The 25,605-nt window shown below is 43.3% G+C and overlaps 2 protein-coding genes across 5 annotated transcripts in view; both read left to right on the top strand.

Moving 5' to 3' along the window:
• HOXD3 (homeobox D3) overlaps positions 1–25,605 on the top strand; it is a 50,902-nt gene that overhangs the window by 5,383 nt on the left and 19,914 nt on the right. For 2 of the 4 annotated variants that reach the window (XM_079980706.1, XM_079980711.1), the window contains exon 2: positions 10,840–10,866. The exons of 1 other annotated variant lie outside the window; for it this stretch is intronic. The gene's annotated coding sequence lies outside the window, so the exon portion shown is untranslated. Of the gene's footprint in view, positions 1–9,562; positions 9,725–10,839; positions 10,867–25,605 lie in introns of those variants that run through there. One more of the 4 variants, XM_079980707.1, reaches the window with a different exon arrangement.
• HOXD4 (homeobox D4) lies at positions 14,773–20,636 on the top strand. The gene is made up of 2 exons (XM_079982891.1): positions 14,773–15,512; positions 16,070–20,636. The coding sequence occupies exons 1-2, from the start codon at positions 15,083–15,085 to the stop codon at positions 16,378–16,380; spliced, it is 741 nt and encodes a 246-aa protein (XP_079839017.1). The 5' UTR covers positions 14,773–15,082; the 3' UTR covers positions 16,381–20,636.

Below are 25,605 nucleotides of genomic sequence, written 5' to 3'. Positions count from 1 at the left end.
AGAGAGCGGCTGCAGTGACTCTGCTGGTCTGTTACATGGCAGGGACCCTCAATCTGCAAGGGCAGCCCAGAAAGCCTCTCTTAACCCTCCCCGCGCAAGCAGGTTCGAGGAAGAAAGAGATCACGAAATTCTAGCTCTCTGCGACACTTTCTTGCCCTCCCCATGCAATTGTCACAAGAGATCAAATGAAATAATAATAATAATAATAATAATAATAATAATAATTAATAATAATACAACAACAGTCCCTATACTTGGCTAATGTAATCTTATGCTTAAACTACACGTTTAACAATTTCACATGTAATTTCACGAGAGCTAAGGCACTCTTGATTCTCTTGACTCTCAGCATTCTGGAAAGCAAGCTACAACCGTTTTAGGGAAGGGGAGGAGCCTAAATAGTTTCTGAACGCTCTACATTTCTTGACCCTGATAGAACCATAATATTGGAAGGGAATATTGAAGTGATCCAGTCCAGTCTCCTGGTCAGTGCAGTATCTGCAGTGCAGGATTCATTGACAGGATCCCTGCCAGATGGCAGTCCACCCTCTACTCAAAGACCTCCAGCAGGGGCTACCCCAGATGCTACCACCTCTGGAGGCAGCCCATTGCACTCTTGAACAGCACTTGCCATTCTCTCTTAATGTTTAGATAAAGACTACTTCCTTGCCATTTCCACCCATGAGTTCTAGTCTGGCCCTCTGGACCAACAGAGGACAGGCCTGCTCCATCTTCCTCTGCATGACAGTCCTTCAGATACTTGAAGGCTGTGATCATTAATTCTCTTTTCTCCGGACTAAAACTAGGCAACTTCTCTTATGGTTCCTCATGAGACTTGGATACCATGCTACTCACCATCCTGGTCCCCTTCCTCTGTCCATGCTCCATTTTGTCAGTACTCCAGTTGTAGCCTGACCAGCATGGAATATAGTGGAACTATTGCTTTTCTTTTATCAGGACATTATGCTTCTTTTAAAATATCCTAATATTGCATTTAGGTGTTTGGCTTTTTTTTTTAGCAGCTGCATCATACTGCTTATGTTTAGCTTATGATCAACTTATTGATCCTTTATTGATCCTTTCCCTATGTACTGCTGCCAAGGCAGGCTGCTTCGATCCTATATTTGTGTCTTTCATTCTTGGTACACAAATACAGGACTTTACTTCAATCTCTGTTGAATTTCACTTGGCTAGTTCTGAGCCAACATTTGAAACTGGAAGCCAGCTGCACTCTACTCAAGGAAGTTGTATTATTAACAGGGCAATCTTACACATGTTTATCCTGGTCCCCTTCCTCTGTCCATTTTATCCAGAAGTGAGTAATAGTTAGCTCAGAGGGTCTTACTCTCAAGTAAATGGGAATAGGATTGCAGCCTAAATCTCACTGAGTTTGCAAGACTGAGCTGGAAGGCTACAATCCTACATACACTGCACTGAGAGTAGATCCCAATGAAAGTTACTTTTGAGTAACGATGATAGGATCAGTCAGAGTTGAGATCTTAAGGCTAGATCTACCAAGGCAAGCTATTGAGGTCAGTGGAGGGCTACATATTTGTTCATCTGCTAGGCCTTCATGCACTTCACAGCCTGATCCTTTCTATGTTCAGTTGAAAGTAAATCCCAATGAATTCAAGGGTGCACAGGACTGCCCCACAAGTAGTGCTCATATTCCACCCCTTCTTTTCAGTCTTATGCACATACCTGTGGGTGCAGCCAGCCAGCCAGACCTCTTTAGACCAGACAAAAGACATATTACAGCTACCTATTAAAAACCACAGTTGAAATGGCCCATAATCATCTCACTACACTCCCCGGGTCTCCCACAGACCAGTGCCATTTAAAATACCATCAGCCAGCCTCCTCACCCTCAAGTGCAGTCCCTGTTTATGGGGCTGTATAGACAGCCTTTTGTACCATAGCAAACAAGTGGTCACAGCTAGTTACTTCAGGGGACCATCATCTGTCTGATCTTTGATGTTGTTCTTCTCCTGCTTCCTTTGCTTTCCCTTTGATCTCTGATGGCCCCTAAAATGGTAGCCATTCCTCTCAAAAGTCTCTTAGTTCTAACAGGGCTGAAAGCATCCAGTCCATTGGCTTGTAGTCTTCCCAATTGTAGGTGATAAAAGCAAATTGCATGTCTAGCTTTTTCTTTCTGTCTGCCTTCCCTACCCCCACAACTCCCAACCTCATTCACTGGACACTTTCAAGGTTCACCTTCCACAGTCATGACACAAGTACTTGGCCTAGATTGACCTTCTGTGCCACACAACCATCTCTCTCTCTCTCTCCCCCCCCCCCCCGTTTCTCTGTCTCCCTGTCTCCCATTGGCATGTGCAATAGATATGCACTGCCCTCCTCTTCACACTTGTGGTCTCCATCCATGGTGCCATCTTCTTCTTTCCTGAGTCAGAGCACCTGCCTTCATAACACAAACTTATACAACACAATACTATACACAGGGAAAGGCTATGGCTCAGTGGCAGAACATCTGCTTTGCACCCAGAAGATCCTTGGCATCTCCAAGAAGGGCTAGGAATGTCCTCTGCCACTCCCAGGCAGTGTACACAATACTGAGCTAGGTGGATCACTGGAATGACTCAATATAAAGCAGCTTCCTGCCTTCCTGTGTCTACTCAGAAGTAAGCTAGACTGAGTTCAATGGGGCTTACTTCAGGGTGCATAGGACTGCAGCCCCTAGATCTTTAAAATGTCACATCTCACACTAAGTTGGCTTTCTCTCTTCATTTAGTTGGGTAGGCATTGCACAGCTATCTTACTAGCTATGTGAAACTCTCCATGTTCAAACAGCATCCTTCTGAGTACCAGGTGTTGGACCAGGTGCCTATGAGACATGCCAAGATTTTAATCCCTTGGTTATGAGTTTTCATAGCCTGGTCACTGTTGGAAACAGAACACCTTAGTCTAATTGAGCAGTGCAGTTCATTTGTCCTGAGAAAGTGGTCTTGATCAACATGAATGGCCACCACAGTCAAGACATGATTCTTCAGTATCCTGAAGAAATGCAAGGTTCCTTCCCATGTGACTGGGTGATCAAAACAAATTCTTGTTGGTCAAATACACTACAGTGGGACCTCGGGTTACATACCCTTCAGGTTACATATGCTTCAGGTTACAGACTCCGCTAACCCAGAAATATCACCTCGGGTTAAGAACTTTGCTTCAGGATGAAGTTTGCTTCAGGATGAGAACAGAAATCGTACAGCGGCAGCACAGCAGCAGCAGCGGGAGGCCCCATTAGCTAAAGTGGTGCTTCAGGTTAAGAACAGTTTCAGGTTAAGAACAGACCTCCAGAACGAATTAAGTTCTTAACCCTGAGGTACCACTGTACATTTTGAAGTTATGAGGTTAAAAGAGGCTTAGACAAATTCATGAAGGAGAAGGTTGTCAACGGTTACTGGTCACTGCCTTCACTGTCAGAGGAATCATCATCATAATTTATTATTTGTACCACGCCCATCTGACTGGTTTACCCCATCCACTCCGGGTGGTTTCCAGCTTATATAAAAACATAGTAAAGCATTAAACCTTAAAAAGCTTCCCTATACCAGGCATAGGCAAACTCTGGCCCTCCAGATGTTTGGGACTACAATTCCCATCATCCCTGATCACTGGTCCTGTTAGCTAGGGGTGATGGGAATTGTAGTCCCAAACATCTGGAGGGCCGGAGTTTGCCTATGCCTGCTCTATACTGTACAGGGCTTTTGTATATGGGTTCTTCTGAATATCAGTTGCTTGGAATTGCAGGTGGGCAATGTGCTCTCATGCTCTAATCCTGTTTGCTGGTTTCCCACATGCATCTTGTTGGCCACCTTGAGAACAAGATGCTGGACTAGATGGGCCAATTGACCTGATCCAACAGACTTGCATTATGTTCTTATGTCTCTTATGCTGCCTTCTTATCAAAAGTTCTTGGAATGAGAAAGAGCTCTGTGAAGCCCCAAACCTGCCTAATATTTTCCAATGAAGAATGGTTACCTGTCTCCTTCTTCTGGCTACAGAATCCTGCCCGATCAGCCATGCACGTTCAACCAGAGGCTAACCCAACTTCCCCAAATGAACCTATTCCCATATCATTCCTGTCGTGGGTCACCATCCTAAGAATTGAAACCCATCGAGTTTACTTCTTAGTAGCTAAGATTAGGGTGGCAGCTCACGTTTTTGAGGCGAATGTGTATAGCTGATGAAATCAGATTGTAGAATTTAAATCAGGGGAATGACAGCTACCTGAGGTGAAATCAGGTCCTACAAAGGGCAAAAAAAAAAGCAAACGACGCTTCAGTAGGACTTTCACTCAACTCATCCCTCTTTGCAGCTGTAGAAGTTCGTCAGCAAAGGATCTCAAAGTCATGGGTTTAAACACCACGCTGGGCAAAAACAAGTCCTGCTTTGCAGGTAGTTGTACTAGATGACCCTCGTGGTCCCCTCCAATTCTTCAATTCTATGGTGCTATGAATGCACACTTTGGATCTGGGGTGATATCCCAAGAATAGACGGTTTGAAATCACATCATTAAAGTAAGTTAAGAGCATTGACTTCAGTGGTTCTACTCGGAGTATGACTTAGTTGGCTACAACCCCTGTTTGCCACCCACCGCTCGCAAAAGAAGAGCAGGTTCTGAGGTGCAAAACCCCAGGTTTCTGACGGCAGTTAAAACCAAAGGACTTATTTTCCAGGTGAAATGTATTCGGGATGGAGCTACCGAGTGGTAAATAAATGTATCAATCTCTTGAATAAGAGTTCTTACTTTGAGTCCTGTTTACATTAAATGCAAGTTATTGGCTTGAGTTTGACTCGATCTTACTGTGTTCATATCCGGGGGTGAGGGGCTTCTGTTCTGCTTCCTTGCAGAGAATCGGGATAAAAGCGAAGTTATTCTCTCCTTTGCACGCCAGGACTTTTGAAGGCTCCGCATAGCACTAACCCGCTTTGAACCGAGCCATTTTGCAAACTTCTAATTTTTCACCTGAGAACGCTCCCCGTTTTCCCTCTCTGCTGATGTATCCTTGACCACATTTAATGAAAGGCCACGTCATCTCCTCCTACAGCTCATTTGCCTTATTTCCTCCTTTCTGTGGTTTCGGGGCATTAAACCCCTTGCCAATTTCCAGTGGATGCATTTATCCTAAATTGTATGGGCTAGTGCCAAGGAGCTGAAACCGACTTCTTCTGTACTTCTCGTTTTGAGAAATAACCAAGTAATCTGTGCTGGCATTTTGATCACGGTCCAGTACGAGTTTATTTTGATTTAGTGCAAAGTTTGTACAGAAGAAGAAGAAAAGGGGGGGGGGGACACACACGGGGGGATCTATTTCTGACCGTATTTCTTCCTGCCTGTTAAAGAAGGCTTTGCACCTGTGAACTGGACCCCTCCGCTCCTAATCTGATTTTCTATGCTCATTTCCCTTCTAGGTGCATATCGTCACCAGTGAAGCCTATGCTATCTTTGATGACCACTTAAAAAATGGCAGGTCATTTCCTTAGTTGTGGTACTCAATGTAAAATGAATGTTTTTTCCTGTTTCTTCTTTTTTTTGCGGATCAAAACTTTTTACTAGCTTCGTGATGTGCTTCCTATAACTTTGAGAAAACAGAAACACGTCTAAATGCTATTTTATAGTCACAAAGCATTTGATTTGAGGCCAGTCTCCAGGGCTGGAAAACAGAGCTTTTGGGATGAGCCAGGAAAATGTGAAGACCTGAATGTCTCTCAACATGTGCAGAGCACATTTGTTTAATCACCGAGGAACAACTAACCAGTACAAGTATGAGTTTAGGAAGAGGTGATTCTAGGGCAGCGAGTGAGTTTCAAAGGGATTTGAAACCCGGCGCCTCTAATTTTAGCATTGAAGGTAGGACCGGCCTGCCATTGGATACAATGATGCAGCAGCCTCAGGCAGCTGGCTTTGGATGTCATGAAGGTGCAGCAAAGTGTTTATTTAAATTATTTGCATTATTGCTGTTATTGCAAGGGGGTGTTATTGCAAGGGGGTTTCCTGATTCAGGTCCAAAAAACCATAGCTGGTCTTGGGTATTAAGTAATTTCACTGGGATGGGGGGAGTGGGAGCTGGCAAAATGCTGCTGTGCACACCAGGCAGGAAGATGTCTTGGCTAATTAAAGTGTTTTGCAGTGCATTGTATGGGAGACCTACACTGACTGACCAATCTCTGTGGTGTGCAAAAACAGGAGACAAACCAGCTGCTAGCCTTGTACATTAGATAATGAATCTTACTGGCTCTGTATTCACAGACTGTACCATTTGACTCTTCTACTTATCACAGTTCTACTGTACCATTTGACTCTGTTCTACTTATCACAGAAAGTAGCAAACTTTCTTTTGGGTCCTAGCATTCTACACAGGTTTTGGGTGGAGGGTATGGAGGTATGTTCAGTCACTTGAGCCCCCATGTGATTAGGACTCTAAAGCAGTACAGCCCAGACACAAGTTGAGCATTGAGTAAAGCAGGAATCAAGCACCTCAGATGTCCATGTGTCCATTTAGAACAGGGGTGGCCAATGTGGTGTCCTCAATGTGTTATGAATAAGAATCCCTATCATCTATGACCCTTGGCCATGCTGGCTGGGACTTATGGGAGTGGTAGCCCAAAATATATGGAGAGCAGCACCTTGGCTTGGAACTTTGATGTCATGGGACCTGGACCACAGCTAGAAGGATTTTTTGCAGAAGGGACAAAATACTACTTTGTTAAGTGGTCGGGACACACTATCCAAATGAAGATCAGGAAAGGGGGCCATCATTTAGAATCTATGTCCAATAGTTGAAACCTTAGTGATAATGTCAATAATATGTTCTCGGAACAAATCCTTATCTTCAGGAGTGCACACAGAATCAATAACCAAGGTAAGAGGAAGTACTTGAATGGAAAGTGTATTCTAAACTTGTGTCATTGAAACCAGACACACTGAGAACAATGTTAGTCCTTCTCGCAGTTGTAGGACTCTACCCCAAGAGAGGTACTTAGGATACTAATGCAAGTCACTGGAGCTTCAATTCAGTTTGATAGCTAAAGCAGCTGAACTAAACGGCAGACGCAAGCCTTTAAGCACACTTTTCTGAAGGCAACTTCCATCAAAATTAAAGTCTAATCAATCAATAATGTCCGTTAATGCACATGATCCACATGGATCGTGTTTAAACTGTCTATAATTCAAGTATTCCAGATTACCATTTTTGGGGATTTGAGTGTAACAGGGAGCCTGATTTGCAAGGCAGCCTCGTGGCGGCTTAGTGATCCGAATCCGTGCCCCATAAATATTTGCTTGTGTTTTTTATTTTTGTGTTCCCCGTCCCTTGGAAAAAGTTTCTATAATTTTTGTCCCGTTTGGCTTATCTGAGTCTTCATTTGCTCTGGAAAGCTGAGCAGAATTTCGCTTGGATTGGAACGATATTTTTTACTTTTTTCTAAAAAATATTTATACCATTTGAACAACATCTTAGAAAACTGCGAGAGCCCGAAATTCTGAACCCGTATTCCACGATATTACCGAAGGTGTCACGTAAAGTAAAATTAGGATTTGAATGTGGCTACTTTTTCAACATAAGTGGTTGGTAATCCTGTTAAACCGAGAGACCTAATTTATGTTTTGAGTTTCTGCACACATTGCAGTAAAATAACACCCTTCCTCCACACATGAAAATCCCTCTTAATTCCCACCCACCCCCATTGGGAGATTTACTATTTTAAAGTAATGTATATACGAGGGGGTGGGGGTGAGAGAACGTTGGTTTAAAATAGTATGGAAACTTCTAAACACTTTGCCTGAACTAGAGGCAGGGAAGTTATTCTGGTCCGAGGAACCTTAGAAAGAATCTAGCCTTTCCAGCAGGTGAACGTCAGTTGCATTTGTTCCTAAGAATCCTGGCCTCCCCTGGAGGATATGACAAAAGTCCTGCTCACCTAAATGACTTCGGATACCTTCCTCCTCGGCTGAACCTTACACCCTTACAGCGACGCATGCACACCCATGCTTTGGAGTCATTTTCATAAATCATTTCCCTGTAATAATAAGATCAATTCACATGGCAGGAGAGCCAAGCGGCGGGCGGGGCCTTCTCCATTCAAACGTTTCTGCTCTGCTCATTTTAAATGTCAGAAGGTACTTGCCTTTATCTTACCTTGCCGTTTTATCTTATTTGTTTCATTTTGGAGTATTGTTTACCAAAAAAAATTGTCCATTGACCTACACAACTGGAAAAGCATTTATCCCTGCCACCCCTAGTTTTATATCTATATATCTACACAAATTCTTTCTCACACACAACTTTGCATGCAAAAGGTTATTCCCAGGGACATTTGACTTCCGGTGTCTCAGAATTTTAGTTTCTTTAAAATCCAATTTGACTTACTCTCCCGCTCCTTCTCCCCCCTTCTCTCTCTGCTCCCTCCTACCTTTCCTTCACACCAGACTACTTTTTATTGCTTTATGACTCCCCTCCTTAAAGCTTCAGCTATCAAAGTTTTCGGGAGGCGGCGGAGGGGGACGACGACACGAATAGGCTGAGCTCTTTTGTCACTTTTACAAGTCCCGTGTATCTCCTTGCGCTGTGAAACAGTTTGGTTAGTGTGAAGGGGCCCAGAAGAGGCCGCCTGATAAAGAGTTGCTGAACTGTGTTGCTAGATCCATTCTGGATCTCATGGTGGCCAGCCAGATCCCTCTTGGAAGCTCCCAAGCAGGAGCTGAAAATGATGACCTTCCTCTCTCTTTTGCGCCCACCCAACGTCTGCTGCGCTGCTCCTGCACATGGAGGTTTTGCTATCGGTCAATTCCACACACACCCACACCCACACACCCAGCACTTTCCGTAGCTGCTTAGCAAACAGACATAGATAAACACGTTCTTCCTCTGACAAACCCTAGACAACAGAACCATTAATCCTGTAAAACGGCACTATTCGCTGCAAAGTTGTGTGTGCATCGCAGCCGTCTGGATTGTCGCGTAACCCGAGTGCTTGGGGCCTGACCATAGAGACGAGGCTGGGCGTGGGCTAGCTGGGAGGATCCCACAAACGTGGTGGCCTTTGGTGTTGCTTAAAATCGTCCCTCCTTCCCTCCCTCCCTCCCTCCCTCCCTCCCTCCCTCCCTCCCACCACTCCACATACATATTCATTCAAATAAATTTTGAATCGGTACTCACAGCGAAATTCACACGTTCCTTTCCTCATTAAAGGGGAGATCTAAACTGCCACTGGGGCCTGTCCTGGCACAACTCATTACTATTATTTTTAATAAAAAGAGCCTGGCCTAAACGCTACAGCCACGCAAGGCCTCCAGTGCCTGGCCCTCACTATTTTGGACTACTTTAAATTTCATAGAACGCAGGATGTGTGGCGGGGTTACCCGCTTTCCCCCCTTCTCTTTAACCCCCCTTCCTTCCAGGCCCTCTTTATATAAGTGAATAAAAGTTTAAAGCTAGAGGTTATTTATTGTTCCGTCGAGATAAGTCCTGAGTGGCTCTTTCGAAGCACGTGATTCCAATAAACTTTGTTTTATGGCTTGAGAGTTGACAAGCCAAAATATAATTCCCACCATAAATTAGTTTAAGAGCATACAAGTGCAGATGCTTTAGTTCCTGGGAGCAGTGACAGGGAAAGTGTTAGGCAGGAGACCTCTGGCTGAAACCAAGCGCCCAGGACCTCTGCTTCTCCCGGGGGTCCCTTCCTCTTCCCTTTGGCAAAGCTCACAGTAAGTCTCTTCTTGCGCTCCATATGTGACCGAGTCCCTCTCTCCAGTGACCGTGTGTCTGAGTGTTCCCTGGAACTGTATATATGAATGAAAAGATCAGATCCAGGGAAGCCCGGAAGTATTATAGGAATAGCGTTTCCATCGGATTTGCTCCAAGTTTTAAGAGAGCTGTCAGTAAATCGCACGTCGACGGTTTTAGTTTTAATTTTGTGAAAGAAACCAACCTCGGTTTAAGCCGGTAGATCATTCATTACGTGATTAATTTGCAGAGATTTCAAGGCACTGCGTTCTGTCTGTTATTCTAGAAGGAGAGTGAAGGGAGGAACGGAACGAGAGATAAGATGATACATCGATGGAATGATTGCTACCTGCTTTAAGCTGGTCTGGGTGTATATACAGCCCTTCTCAGGGATAGCGCAGGCAAAAGTGAAGGGGATGTTTTGCAAAATAGCTCAACCTTGGTTGTTTCTTTTTGAAAACATTGTTTAAACAGTCTCTCTCTCTCCACGTGGGTGATAATGTAGAATTTATTTGTTACAATAAGAGAAGAAAGACACAGACAGAAGAAGGGAAATCTGTTTAAGTAAACAATAAAATAGATTTACTGTAATAATGATGATATTTACAAGTTCATGTTGGGGAAATGGTATGGATTTTTAAGCAAGCGGGTTACTGACTAAATACTGGCCAGGGCGCTTTAGGGATACGCTGGTAAGGTTTCTGTCACTCTGGGATTAACCCAGTTGGAGGAAGAATCCTTTATATCTTTATCAGAGAAAAGATTTTATAGAAACATAGTTGAAACTAGCAGTAAGGATGATCGTATACAATTACATGATAACTCTGACTGAAATATTTAATCTGGCTGGCTTTTATTACAAAAAGAATTTAACAAAAGAGGCAAATCAGCAATTGGGAGGGGGGGATTGTGTTGGTTTTTCACCTTTATATGCAATGCCTGCCTGTGTCCTTAACATTCTCATAGCTAAATAGAGATGCAATGCGTGCATCCCTCCCCCCCCCCAACTATGATCAGTGTCATCTATACATGGAAAAACAACAATACGAAATGGTTTTGTTTATTTTCTTTCTCCTCTTTCCCTCCATTGCAACAGGTTCGGGACAATGGAAGGGCGTCTACAGTAAGTGCACTTTTTTCCCTCTCCTTTTCGTGTGTGCAAACATCGCCTTGTCAACGTTTGAGTTTGTAAACAGAGATGGTGTGTTTCTGATGTTTCTGCAAGGCTGTTTTGTACTGGACGGCTCGTGGGGCTTCAAGCTTGCTCTCTCTCTCTCTCTGTCTCCCTCTCCCATCCTCCTGCGGTCTGTGGCTGCAGATCACAGCAAACGCTGATGGTGCAGTTTCTGGGGAGATAATTGCAGGTGAAGGTGCCCATCTTTGTGCCTCTCTTAAGCTCTTTCCAGCTAACGAGCAGGATTAGCATTTTAACAGGATAAAGTCATGCCGCGTTTCCCTGTGCAAATGTTGAATCTATCATGTACCAGGGCAAGCACTTCTACTGGTTGGCTCCTCTTTTGGTGGAGATCCAAAATACGGATTGCGCTTGCCCTCTCGGTACTGCAGCCTTTGAGGATGAACTAATGCTCCAACGAGGAGTTATGCTCTAAATGCTGTTGTATCTCCTCCCCTTTTATTTTGGGCATAAAGGCCTGCTGCTTGCAATGGAAAGGTGCACTCCTAGTCAATACGCATAGGATCGCAACCAAGGCTGTGTTAATGACGTTATTGTTAGGCGTCAGTGAAGTGTTCCCGAGATAGAGTGGTTGACATTTATATGAAATACTGGAAGAAAGCAGATACAGACTGCTATCTGAACTTAGGGGAAACAGGAGGTTAAAATAATACGAGAGGGAGGGTTGGATTTCAATAAAGGGGAAAGGAAGAAAGGCTATGATTAGTTCAATGGTTGCAAGTATATGTGGCTTAATTATATGTGGAGCATGAGTTCTAGCCTGCTGTCCTGGGATACAATACATTACTGTACCTCCCTATTTAGAAAAAAAGGGAAACCAATATAACCATATGTTACTCAACCTCTAAAAGCGATTATTTTCGGCACAACATCTTTCTGTCTCCTTTATGCTTTCCTTCCTTAGCTCTGAGCCATTTACTTTGCTAATTTTAAATCCCAGCCTGATACATCGATCTGCCTGTTTTAAAATCACAATATTGTGCTGTGTATGGCTTTTGGATGGCTTTAAACCACTAAGAGGGTGACTGGGATTTCCCACATTTTCTTCCTTCCTACTGAAATCCCCCCCTTTTTTTGCCCTTGCCTCAGTTTTCTTTGGCCAGCCTTAAAACTTAACAAGAAAATAAGCACCACCTTTTCATTTTGTATCCTTCCTTCCTTCCTTCCTTCCTTCCTTCCTTCCTTCCTTCTTCTTCTTTTAAAAAATATTCCTTAAACTTAGCTGCAGCATACTGATTATGAACCAGAATACAAAAACGGCCTGGTGGATCAAAAGAATTTGTACGGGCAGTTGAGCACGAGGTGAATGTTTAACGCTTTTGTTCATCAATAACTCCTTTGGCTTTGACCTGTCTGAGCAAGTCGCGCAATAAGGTGAAACGCAGGTCACAGCGTCTAACAAATATGAAAATCTGGGCTATTGCACAAAATATTCGAACGATTCTTTTTAAAAAATGTTTTGTTTTGTTTAAATTAAAGAAAGCCCTTTCTCCGATTAGTCCTGTCCCAGGCCACCCCTTAATTCCGCTTTCCCCTAGAAGTAACATTTGAAACTGTATATTCTGTAGAATTGGACCGTTTTGCATTTCTTGCTTAAATACTTACTCATCAAAGGGAGCAAGAGTATGGAGTACCCACGCATTCTTCTCATTAGAAATAAGAATGCCTCTTTAGCCAACTCAGAGAGCAGGTACTGATTCAGAAATCCGTAAAGTAATCCACTTGCTCTTCCATTTCTGTCCCAAGGAGACCACCTTCTGGAAAGAAAAAGCCACCCCTAATTCCATGAAAAGGAGCAGGTCGTTGCTTAAAAAGCCATTTGCTCACAGATGCTTAACGATATATATGCATACATGTCTATAGATACATACATGTGTGTACACACACATACACATATACATATATGCACACACACGCAGACACGTACATATATTCCCATTCACTCTCGCTCTGATTTATCCCAAGTTGGTTTGCTTAGAATACCCAACAGAGGGAGAATGGAAGGGAGCTGACCGCAAGACAACACAGAGGAACCGGGTCAGCCACAATGCATGAACTTTTGGAATCCTGTGTGTTGCCGTCGACAAAGTAGAAATAATGAAACGCTGGGATATGTTTGTAAATGATTTAAGATGACCTCTTGCCCTGCCCTTCACCATCAACACTATTGCATGAAAACCAAAGGACAGTGGTGTGGAGGTTCCCCCCCCCCTTCTTTTCATAAGGCTCAGATACTCTCCGCAGTTAGGAGAATATTCAGCTTGAGGGTAGTGGCATCAAGGTAAAAATACAAAAATAGAAATAGAAATAATTCCATTTAGTTGTTTTCAGAAACGAATAGTTAGCTTTCGCCTATATAAAGGTCCCTTTGCATCAAGACTTTTATTATGGGATTGAAAGGCGGATTGTTTAGATCAACATCATGCTATTGACAAAAAATAAATTAGCTGACAGCCTTTCTTTTTATTAAAACTGTACAGTTATTATTTGAATGGTGTGTTTTTTAAGCGCAAGTGCTTTAAATGCTGAAGAATCCAGAGCTATTGTCACGTAGATTATCTGAAAATCCCGTCGTGAGAACTCGTTACATCTTGAAAAAGACCAAAGTCACAAAAATGACACTTTTTTGGTATGCTTTCCTATGAAATCATTATATTTTTCAAATCCATAATTTCAGACCTTTACCCCAACAGAGAGTAGTATGAATTCCTCGCGAGCGAGTCAGAGGGATCAGGACGCTACAGTGACGCTGCCTTTGTTACCCACCCTCTGTAGACGAAAGCAAAATGTTATTACGTTGTCTATATATACCCTGTAGAACCGAATTTGTGTGGTGTTTACATAGTCACAGATTCGATTCTAGGGGAATATATGGTCGATGCAAAAACTTCACCTTTCTGCAAATGGTTATAAGTTATAAACATAGAAGATGCTCAAAGACACATGCATGTTGGATGCTATTGCCTCACTCTGGTATACTAGGACATTAAAAAAAATAGTTCTATATTTGTTGCTTATTTTTTAAAAAAAATATTACAGTTATTTATATCTCACCATAAACCTGTTCGTATTAATATAATTAGTCTGCAAAGAATTTGTGAAAATGCTAATTGGGCGGTTAATATGTGCTTGCAGATAATAATAAAGGGTGGCTAAAGTAACTTTGATAATACCGATTTCTGTATTCGTTCCCATGCCCCAATTTTCTCCAGATTTTTATGTTAACGTTGGACGCCAATAGAAACAGTCGCCTCGTTTTCTTGTACTCTGAAATAAGGCTATGAACAATTTGAATATTGGAATTATCTTATTAAAGCTTTTTTTAAAAAAAAAACAGCCATTTTTTTTTAAAAAAAACAGCCTTTTTTTAAAAAAAAATTTTTAGGTTGAACTTTAGAGGTCTCAGGATAGTTTGTTATCTGCATGGAGTTTACAAAAACAGATTGTTTCGACACTTGCAATGTAAATTCGAAGCTAGTTACTTATTGCCTAATTTTGTTCTGCCCAACTAGATGCTGGTAACTTTTGGTTGACCCCTGCCAAACAAAGGCAGAGGAGATCCATTGTACATCATATTGCCCTCTTGTTTGATGTCTTCTTCTGATTTTCTGTCCTTTCCCTGGTTTTCGACGCTTCCTTCGCTCCCCTTGCCTGAACTTAACGCTTTGGCTCTTGATTGCTGAAATGTAACCAACTAATGTTTTCATATGATCCCCGAAACTGTAAACCAAAGGGCATCAAAGGTTAAGAAAGTCAGATGAGACAAAAGGCTTTGATTTACCTGGGGGAGGGGGGGAAGAGGGCAGATGGGGTTGGGGCGTGGGTGTCAGGGAGACGGCCATCTATTGATGAATCGTGTTTTATGGTATTCATATCTCTTTTTGGAGGGAGGGAGGGGGGGAAACCACGCGAATCATCAGACAGCATGTGGGTCCACTTGATTACCCGTATATTATTTAGTGAAATTTGTGGAAATTATGAGGTGCACACACAAATCCGGTGATAAACCTCTCTGCCTCCCGATTGGCTGAGCAGGTCACATGGGCGCCTAACTTTATTCAGTTGACAGCAAGTAGGAGGGCTCTCTGGAAGGAGAAAAAAAGACAACACGAGAAAAATTAGTATTTTCTACCTTCCGAAATTAATGGCCATGAGTTCGTATATGGTGAACTCTAAGTATGTGGACCCCAAATTCCCCCCTTGCGAGGAATATCTGCAGAACAGCTACCTTGCTGAGCAAAGCTCAGACTATTACGGTGCCTCGCAAGGCTCTGACTTCCAGCACCAGGGAATCTATCCACGGTCAAACTACAGCGAGCAGCCCTACGGTTGTAGCAATGCCCAGGGCTCGGCAGTGCAGCCGCGGGGTCACGGGCAGGAGCAATCCGGCCCAGCGAGCCACTTCCCCGGGCAGGCTGAGCACTGTCCCCCGCCTCCAATGCCCGCCACGAGGACCTGCAACCAGCAGCCCAGCCTCAAAAGCCCCAACGGGTCATCGCCACCAACAGCAGCAGGAGCAATGAAGCAGCCAGCGGTGGTTTACCCTTGGATGAAGAAAGTCCACGTTAACTCAGGTAAGCATCCCCTTCTGCTACCCACCTCGCCCACCCCACCCCACTCCGCCTCCCCCTTCTTGATTCATTACCCCACCTCACCCCACCCCTCCAAAGTCCTTTCCAGGCTTCGCGACGCGGGTTGAAATCGAGGTAGCCAATTACACTCGCCATAAATTTTTATGGCCGGGGAAATAGGCCTCTTGGTCATGTGGTTGTGGGCATGAGAATATTCCATTTCAGAAAGATGCTAGAGATATTTAAAGGTCCGCTGTTTCTATGAGGGAAGGAGGGGGGTTAGTGTGTGTGTGTGTGTGTGTGTGTGAGAGAGAGAGAGAGAGAGAGAGAGAGAGAGAGAGAGAGAGAGAGAGAGGAAGAAAGCTTGGCCATCTGTTATTAGCAAATGTAATGGTGTATATAACGGCCACATGGTTACCAGAGACTCCCTTTTCTCTCTCTCTCTTCCTTAACGCCTAATGAGAAAGTCAAGATTAGGCTGTGGGTTTGCTGTTGTTGTTGTTGTTGTTTTGGAGGGTTGGTTGTTAAGCCCTGCCTGTGGTTTGTCTCTCCCCGCTCAGTGAATCCTAATTACACCGGAGGAGAACCGAAGCGCTCCAGGACAGCCTACACGAGGCAGCAAGTCCTCGAGCTGGAGAAGGAATTCCATTTCAACCGGTACCTGACTCGGCGCCGGCGGATCGAAATCGCCCACACGTTGTGTCTCTCCGAACGCCAGATCAAGATCTGGTTCCAGAACAGGAGGATGAAGTGGAAAAAAGACCACAAACTGCCCAACACCAAGGGCCGGTCCTCTAGCTCTTCCTCGGCCCCCAGCCAACACTCACAGACTGTCTCCAAGGAGCATCAGACAGACTTGACAACTTTGTAGGGAACTTGGAAGATGGTCCGTTTCAGACCCGGTTGATTCGGAACTGAACTGTCCAGGATACACAAACAAACAAACAAATATACAAACAAGCACCCAAACAAACGCACATGCCGGCTGAAAGCAGAAACCTGCACGTAGCAGCCAACAACTCCCAAATTGTCCTCACCCTGCTTTAAGGTACTGAAGACAAATCCAACGATATTATGGACTTCGTAGGAATAATGCAAAACAGCACAACCATTCACACTCAAACAAACTCTGCATCCAGGTGGTGAGAAAGTGATAATTATAAATATATATATAGATATATATACAGAAAGAGAGAGAGAAAGATAGATAAAAGTATTTTTAAAATAAAACTCCTCTGCCGACACACAGCTATTGCACCATTACAAACGGAATCGTATTGTGTTGTTTCGTCTGGGTTCTCCAAGGAGAGAGGTTTTTTGGGGTGGTGGTGGAATTGATTCTCTTAATTTCGTTATTTCTTCCTCCCCACCCTACCCCAATGCCATTCCGGGTTGTGCATTTGGGTAAATCCTAAACAGAAGTCTCTGAAAACCTGTGAACTCTTCCCCTCGTCCCCCGCTCATCTCCGCTGTTACCGTTAATTTTTTTGTTTGTTTCTTAAGGGGAGGGGAAAGCGTTTCCATCCTTCTAACTTTTCAGAAATATTTAATACAAATATGATGTGAAACGGGTTATTTTATTGTTATTTTTTGTACTGTATTAGCGTATTTATTTATTTCTTGTTTAGGAGAAAGAAAAAGTTAGAGAGACAAACCAAAGAGAGAGAGAGAGAGAGAGAGAACGCAAGCGTGTACTCTTCCTGCCTTTCAATGTTATTCAGTGTTTTTATCTCCCATAAAAATAGAGATCTTTCTCTCCCTCCCCCACCCACCCCCTGACCCCCTTTTTAAAAATAAAAATAAAAATCTGTATATAGGCAAATGTTTTCTAGCTTTTAGAGACGAGGAGCAAAGCATTATTATCGTTTTTAAATGAAATGGATTAAAAACGTTTCCTTTTGTTCACGCGTTATACTTTGAGCCAAGGCGGGGTTGGAGGGAGGGGTGTTGTGTGGGAGGAGGGACAGAGCAAATTATAAACAAAAGGAAAGCAAAACGGGAAAAATGAAGTCAATATTTCAAGGGATTTGTGATATGGGGAACAAACAAACAAACAAGGTGGCATGGTGTTTATTATTACTATAATGTTTTGAAGTAAACCATCGTGTTGGTTTTTCAAAGCAAAACAGACGAAACAAAAGCCCAGGAATGAACTGCATGTTTCGGAAGGAAATGCTTGTGTTCCTTTTTTTGTTCACACCTAAATAGGAAATATTGGATCTGTTTTAATATAATTTCAGAGGAAGCGGGTAGGCTTAGTGAGGGAAGAATATGCTCTAATAGCATACCTCGGCATGCATCCATGCCTTTTATACTATTGTGTAGATCAACCCAGATTTGGCTGAAAGTATCTCAACCAATGCAAACCTTACATAAACGATGCTAAAACCGCCGTCCTTTCCAATTACAACTTTGGATAGGAACGAAGTAAATATAACACGCCTCCCCGCAATCAGTATGCTAAGTTTCGGGAAACTGAAAAAAGAAGAAAGGTAGATCAGCTTGTTTGTTAAGTTCGCATCCCTCTTAAATGAACAGCCATTGCCCAGGCATGTTGATTTCGACGAGAATTCTAGCACAACCCTAGCTAGACATGCCTACTCAGAAGTAAGCCCCGCAGAAGTCAATAAGACTGACTCTCAGGTAAGGGTGCATAGGCTCGCCAACCCACTCAGCCTACCGAGTGTTGCAAGAGAATTCTGAATTCCAAGAATTGACATTTCTGTGTTCTAGAATGGGGTCTTAGCGTGGTCTGTGTTGTTTCCTCCATGCCAAATAGCCACATTGGGTTCATCTTATAATCGCATAGCCCAAGTTCTGAAGGCTTTCCTTGATTAGAAAAAGAGATGGGAGGGGAGAGAAGAAGAGAGATGGATGTGTCTAAATAATAGGACGAGAGGCACATATTTAATGTAGTGGATCATGGAAGTCACGGCAGTTTGGCAGTTTCTTTTGTGCTTTTTTCCCACCAAAGTAACCAAGCAGGCTTATTTGGAAGACAGTCCTTAGACGATCAGTAGGGCTTACTTTGAGGTATTTAGGATCGGGGTCTTAGAAGGCTGTGTTCTTTTGTGTTGGGTCCTGGAGCCCCTTCTTTGTTCTCTCTCTCTCCTCTCTCTTTTTAGTTGAGTCTACTTCTCAGACTCTTACGGGGGCTCCCCTTGAATATCTGCCCGTCCGTGATATTAAAGATGGATATTCCTGCATTCACTGCGCGTCATTGTCTATGACAAAAAGCGCCCAGTTCATACATAGTGGAGACGTCTTCTTTTCTGACGCCTTCACGTTGAGAGGCTGAAAAGGTATTTTACTGAAGTTCGGGCTAAATTGTAGAAACAGGTTCATCCAGAGGACACGTTTTCCCCCCTTCGATTCGCCGTATTTCAGCCGGGAGGAATGACCTCTGAACCCTTAACCTCTTGGACCTGGAGTTCCCCTTCCTTTTCTGCTGGCACCGAAAAAAGTACCAAGAGAAAAACAGGGCTTGTTGTCAAGACCTAGCCTCAAATTTGGAGATCTAAACCCTAAAATCATTTTTTTTAAAGGGGGGAAGCATCCTCCCTAACCCCAGATTTTCACTGCGCTCAGATTTCATCAAGTCCCTTTCGAAATCTTCCTCTCAACAGAAGCTCTAGGTTAGATTGATTTAAAAACAGGGAAACCAACCGTTGTTTACATATGGCCTGTGTTGAGTCGTTTTGTCCCATGGAAGCGTGTTGTTTGGGAAAGAGCAGTCAACAACCCTAGCTTCCTTGCAGTCTAAAGCCCAAGGCAAGACTGCCTGAGCTTTGCGGGGCTTAGTAAACGTCTGGTCCCTGGGCACGTTGATTCGGAAGTAAATCCTGCGTTCAGTGGGGTATTCTCTAGTAACCGCGCAGAGTAATATCCTAGAAAGTAAGTAAGGTTGGTGGCGGTGGTGGGGATAATCTGAGAAACGGGAGGGAAGGAGAAAATGGATTTCCTTTGTGTGTCTGCGCGTCTCTCCATCCTGAACACGTTTCACTGGGAAGTTCTGGTCCATTGACTTTATTGGCCTGGACTTCTTCCTTAAACGTGCTCAGGATTGCGTTCGCGAATCCTTTGTATATTTACTCAGAAGTAGGTGTAACTGATTTCAATGGGGCTCAGTCTATGGCAAATATGGCCACGCTGCCGCTGAAGGTTGGTTTAGCAAAAGGGAAGAGGCAGTAATGCTCCACTGCTTGCAAGGAAACAATCCCTATTAAACCCAGTGGAACTTGCTTCCGAGTAAACATGTTTCCAGTGGGGCTGTCAGTAGGACAAATTTGACTTCACAATGTAGCTCATCCATCCCCAACCCAAATGACGTGAACTGAAGAACGTGTGAAGAAGAAAGGGGTGGGGGCAGAACTCGGCCAAAGTCCTTTTGTAATGTAAATGTCCTCTGGACAAATGTTTGGTTCAAACTCTTAAAGTTGTGTTAGGGGGGAAAAAACCCCTTTGAGCTTTCTTCTTCTTCTTGAAGTCTTAAATCTTGGTCGCAGTGATGTTGGTCCACTCTTGAAAGAGAGTGATGGAAGTGGGAGAGTATCAAAGGGTTTCTGCTTGATGTAAACATTTGGCCAAAAATGATTTTAAAAGAAAACGACGCACACAACCTTACCATCCCATTCATTTCCTACAAACTCTTCTCACTTTTCTGGGGGTGAGTGGAGCTGTTGATGAAAGTATTTATAATGATGGTACTTGTTTTGAACTATGCAGAGATCGTCCTGCTACCACACTGAAGATTGTAGGGGAATATTTTCTTTTCCCCTTGGAGACACAAAGTTGTATATTATTACCATGACCTCTGTGATTAAGCTGCGTTGTCTCTACGGCAGTTGTGACCCTGAGATGTTTTCTAGACTTTGCCAATTTTTTTTGCTGCCTCTGATTAAAGAACTATTTATACAAATGGTTTTCCGTCTAAGTCCTTTTTAAGCATACATGTTTGACACGCACACACCGAAATAAATACTGGTATTCTATTGTACCTCGATCAAAAAAAGCTTTGAATTGATAGCGACCCAAGAGAGGCGTGCTATCTTCTAATATCCTCCCTTGACATGTTTGCCATCTCATAGTACAGTAGAACTCTACAAACAGTAGCTAAAGAAGTATGCAGGAAGAACCTATCTTACCCTATCCTGTATTGAGAAGTAAGTATCGCTGATTTCAATAGGGCTCATTTCCAAGTAAGGGTGCAAAGGCTTGCTGCCTTACATTGGAAACCCAATTATGTTTATATTAAACCCACTGGGTTCCACAGGCTTGCTTTCAAGTAAGTTTGCATAGGGCCTTTTATAGTTCAGCCCAAGCATATTGACTCAGAAGTAAATTTCACTAATCCCAGCTGCAGTTGCTTCCAAATAAATTTATTTAGGGACACAGTCAGATTTGGAATGAAACCTCACTGTTTTCAGTGGAGATTATGGCTGATTAATTGTGGATAGGGAGGGGGGGCATGTGTATCAAAAGCTGTGGCAACCGCCATTTACATTTAAATGTATTTATTTTACATATTTCTATCCCACCTTTCAGCCAGGCTCCCAGGATGGTTTACAAAAATAGGAGAAAGGAAGGGGGGAAATAAAAATATATAATAGGTGACAGCATGTTAAAATAGGCTGTGACTTTGCCTCCTTTCACTCTCTTTCCTAAGCCTTTAATATTATCATATATATTTGACAGTATCCTACTTATTTCAGTGGGCCTTACTTCCAAGTTTTCGCCATGATCCCAAAAAACTTGTAACTAATTCCTTAAGTGCATATGCAGCTTGGGTGGCCTTTCTCAGACAGCAGGCCCTCCTCCAATCTCATAACAAGCTGATAGGGATTTTGAAAGCATTTTGTGTGTGTGTGTTTGTATGCAAACTCTCCCAACTTAAAAACAGCAATTTCCCTCCAGCTCAACAAAGCACCTAGGTGAGATTAATTAAGCTCTTTGGATCTGGTCCAGTGTATTGAAGATTAGAGTCCCAATTATTGCTAAAGCCTTTTAGTCAATTTTTAGGGCATCAAGTCTCAGTCTGAAAACCCATACTCACTTACCTTACTTCTGAGTATAGTGGGTGGGTGGTTGTATTCTTGGTATGGATATACTGTAAGGCACACGAGTAGCTGTAAGGGTAGCCCAATATCATTATTAAATGTCACAGATGGGAGCCTGAGGATGAAAGGCGATGGTATCCCTAAGCCCTCCTGATGAGCTCATGGCTTTGAATATTATGGTACATTGCTCTACACACCACATCTCATATTTGATTGGCAAAAGATGCAAACACACTCCCTCAGACTTAAAAAGTTTGCCTTCCCTGCTCTCAGGTGAATTGCTTCCCAGAAATGCAATCCTATACTGTAGATATCTTTTTAGAGGTAAGTTCCACTGGGTTCATTTGTACATACTCCCAGGTAACTGGTAGTGGATGTGTTATAAGTAATGGATTTTAATAGGTGTTTTTTCCCCAGCTGAAAATCCAATGCCTGCTTACTTGGGACATATGTTTAATTGAACACCACTGAACTCACTTGCTTGAGAGTAAGCACACACAGAATTTGGATATTAGAATTCTAGCAAAATTAACTAATAAGTGGAATTTATTCTCTAGCTGGTTTTTTTTTTGGACTGCAACTTTAGACAAGAATCCACAAAACTGAGATGTAACCTACATGTCGCTGAAACGTATGGCAGAACTCACCTTGGCTTTAGTGGTTTTAACAGTTTTAATGGTGCTGGGATTAGTCTCACTCAGTTGATGAATGGAGTAGTTCCAGAATTAATGTGGCTTAATAATGTGCTGGCAACACAGGAGTCACAATCAAAAATGGAGGCCTTCAACACATTGATATCAATTGCCTTCTGTTGTACTTAAGAGCACAATAATAGCTGATCAGACCAAAGCCCCACCTAGTCCAGCATCCTGTTCCCACAGTGACCAACCAGAGGCTTATGGGAAGCCCACTGATAGGACCTGGTTGCATCAGCACTCTCCCCACTTGAGATTCCCAGCAACTAGTATTCAGAGGCATACCTGCTCTGACACCAATGATAGCACATAGCCCATGGCCATCTTGACTAGTAGCCACTGATAGCCTTATCCCACATTATCGTTGCTGTGTTAACTGATAGAAGGTAAGGTCAATTGGACCCATCGTACTTGTTTCTGTGTGATAGGTGGTATTGCTATATAGCAGGGTTTCCCAAACATGGGTCTCCAGCTGCTTTTGGACTACAACACCCATCATCCCTAGCTAGCAGGACCAGTGGTCTGGGATGATGGGAATTGTAGTCCAAAACAGCTGGAGACCCAAGTTTGGGAAAGCCTGCTGTATATGAATCAGAATCATTCTGTGAAGGAATAACCGCCCAAACTTGAAGTCCACACTCTGCAGATAGAAACAGGCCTCCCCTTTTTTTTGTTCCTAGGAACCTATTATCTTATATTCCTTAGGAATCAATCTGTAGACGACTTGAGCACTCAGAAAGTTCCTGTAGACTTCTAACATGAAAGGCTCCTCCTTCCTTCCGACATAAACACCCCTGACAGCAATAAAGCATTTATCTGTCTAGGAGGTCGATGGCGCTATTTTTATCGGATATATTTTGATTTGTTTCCCCCCTCGCTCCCCCGCCTTCTTCCCCCTTTTACACATGTTGACTTGTCTTCTCTTGGAAGAGCAGCCAAAACTGGAATCCAAAACCAAATCATCCAGCCTGGAAGAATGAAAACAAGGAACCCCCATCCATGTATTGGAGCGAAGTATGATTTCCCCCCCTTTTAGACAGGAGAGACTGATGAGGGATTGTTGTGTGTTTGTTTGTCAGCGCACCGCCACAGCCACGAGTGGTAAAGATTCAGGACACAAATTTACGCTGAAGGCTTCTCAGCTGCCTTGTGCTCCTCCCGTTGCCATCAATTCCAGTTTGTATATTGCCTCGCCGCTAGTCCTTATGGTGCGGAAGCGGGGCGGGGCTGGGGGGGGGAGAGGCAGGATCCAGAACAAATCCTCTCTACAGTATAGTAAACAGGGACTTTTCAATGGAGCGCCTCAAGTAGCTTCCATCGGCCATGTTTGCCAAAGCTCCCCCCACCCCCGATTTCTTTTATTTTCTTTCGTGCGTGTGTGTGTGTGTCAGGAAGATGGTGGTAGTGGAGGAGGTGGAGGAGGAGGAGAGGGTTAAATCTAACCATGTAGACCCAAATCATCTTTTGCTAGGGAAGAGTCACAGCAGACAGCCTCTCAAAGTGCAAGGAAGATGATAAGAATAGATTTTTCTCCAAGTCCTGACCACGTGATGGGCGAAATAATTAATTCAGCGCGTCCCTTAAGAAACACGGAGTCGTCATTAATCTGCCAAGCAAAGGACTCTATCAGACTTGAAAACTGAAGAGATCCCAAGAATATAATATACAAAGGGGCGCAGGCTCTTTCTATGCACACCTAGCTCTTTGGCTACAGCCGAAGGGGGGGAAATTACCAATAATAAAAGAAAGAAAGAAAGAAAGAAAGCGGAGCTTGGTAGGTACACATTTTCTTTCTTTCCTTTTATATTTCGAAATCCTTAATGAACTTAGCTGTCAAATGTTTGACAAATAGGGGCCCTTCTCCTCCTGATTTGCAACTCTGCCCTAGTCAGAAGCTGTAGTAGGCATATTGGGGGGGGGGGAGAGACACCCCAATGTTTACTCTTTATTATGAGATATTCTGGTACTGAATAAGGAAATGATCTTTCTATGTTCCACAGCAGAAGAGAAAGAGAGGAGAGAGAGAGAGAGAGAGAGAGAGAGAGAGAGAGAGAGAGAGAGAAGGGAGGTCTGTCCAAAAGCTGCTTGTGTGGGGAAATGGGTGAAGATTTACTGGTTGTTTATATCTTACTGGGAACAATGATAGCTGTCAGGGCATCTGCTGCCCCATTCTTAAATGGTGAGAAAAGGCCCTGATCTTCTTTTCAAGCGAGGGTCGTAAATTTTTTTTCCCTTTGCGTCATAATAGAAGGCTATAAAACGGAGTTGAAATTTTACCCAAGGCAGACTTTAAGCAAGAGATAATGAATTCTAAGGGCACTCCACCGCCGCCACCCTCCCGACCCGGTTAGGCTATACACTATGGTGCCGTCACACAAAGACGTGGGTGATTTCAGATGTTCCGTTCGGCATTATATTTGTGGGGAGGGATGGCGTTCTGGAACCATTGAGGGGTGGGATACCTGAAGATGGGGACAGTCCCACTGGAGTCGGCATTGAATATTTTGTAGAAGACACCCAGCCAGTCTGGGTTTTGTTTTGTTTTGGGTGGCGGGGAAAAGACTCGCTTTAGCAAATGGGAATTTTGAACTGCAGTGCGTGTGTCTGTCTATGCATTTGTGTGTGTGCACATAGATAGAACTATACACGCAAATACATAGGCACATATACATATATGGGTGTGTATATCACAAAGCCAAGAGCTATCTTCCTAAGCCTTTGGCTCTTTGGAAATGCTTTGTTTTGTTTCTGGCAAGCGGTGTGGTCTTTCTTACGCGTTACTTGGAGAGCTTGTGTGATAATAATAATAATAATAATAATAATAATAATAATACATATTTTTATTACTTCCGCTATGTGTCAGGACAAAGACAGAGTTTCCTGCGTTATGAATTATACATTCAAACAATAACACATTAATTCAATTATTCAAAGATGACAAATGCTTTTGGTTTGGGATAGTGACCCAGATTTGCTCTTTCCGAATTTGTCCACGCGCGCGCGCACACACACACGAGCAAAGTTTATATATATCTTTCTGGTTTGTCCCAGAAAGAATCCCAAACTACACAAGAGACAGAGCAAGAGACACAGACACAGAGAGGGAGAGAGGCAAAGAAACGGAACCTAAACGGAAAAGGCCCTTTAATGATAACGCTGATTCCTGCGTATCGCCCAGTATATTTTATCAGTTTGACAATTGCCGGGTTTATTGTTATAAATCATCGTAAGTAATTCCTGGAAGGGTGCGATGCTGATCGCCTGCGTTTGTGTGTGTGTGATGGAGGGGTGGTACGACGTGGAAGGGGGAGAAAGAGAAAGAAGGAGGCCCAGCAAGGACTGTAA

This window comes from Podarcis cretensis (assembly GCF_951804945.1).
Source record: "Podarcis cretensis genome assembly, chromosome: 1".
Lineage (NCBI taxonomy): Eukaryota > Metazoa > Chordata > Lepidosauria > Squamata > Lacertidae > Podarcis > Podarcis cretensis.
This window is presented reverse-complemented; position numbering and strand designations above follow the sequence as displayed.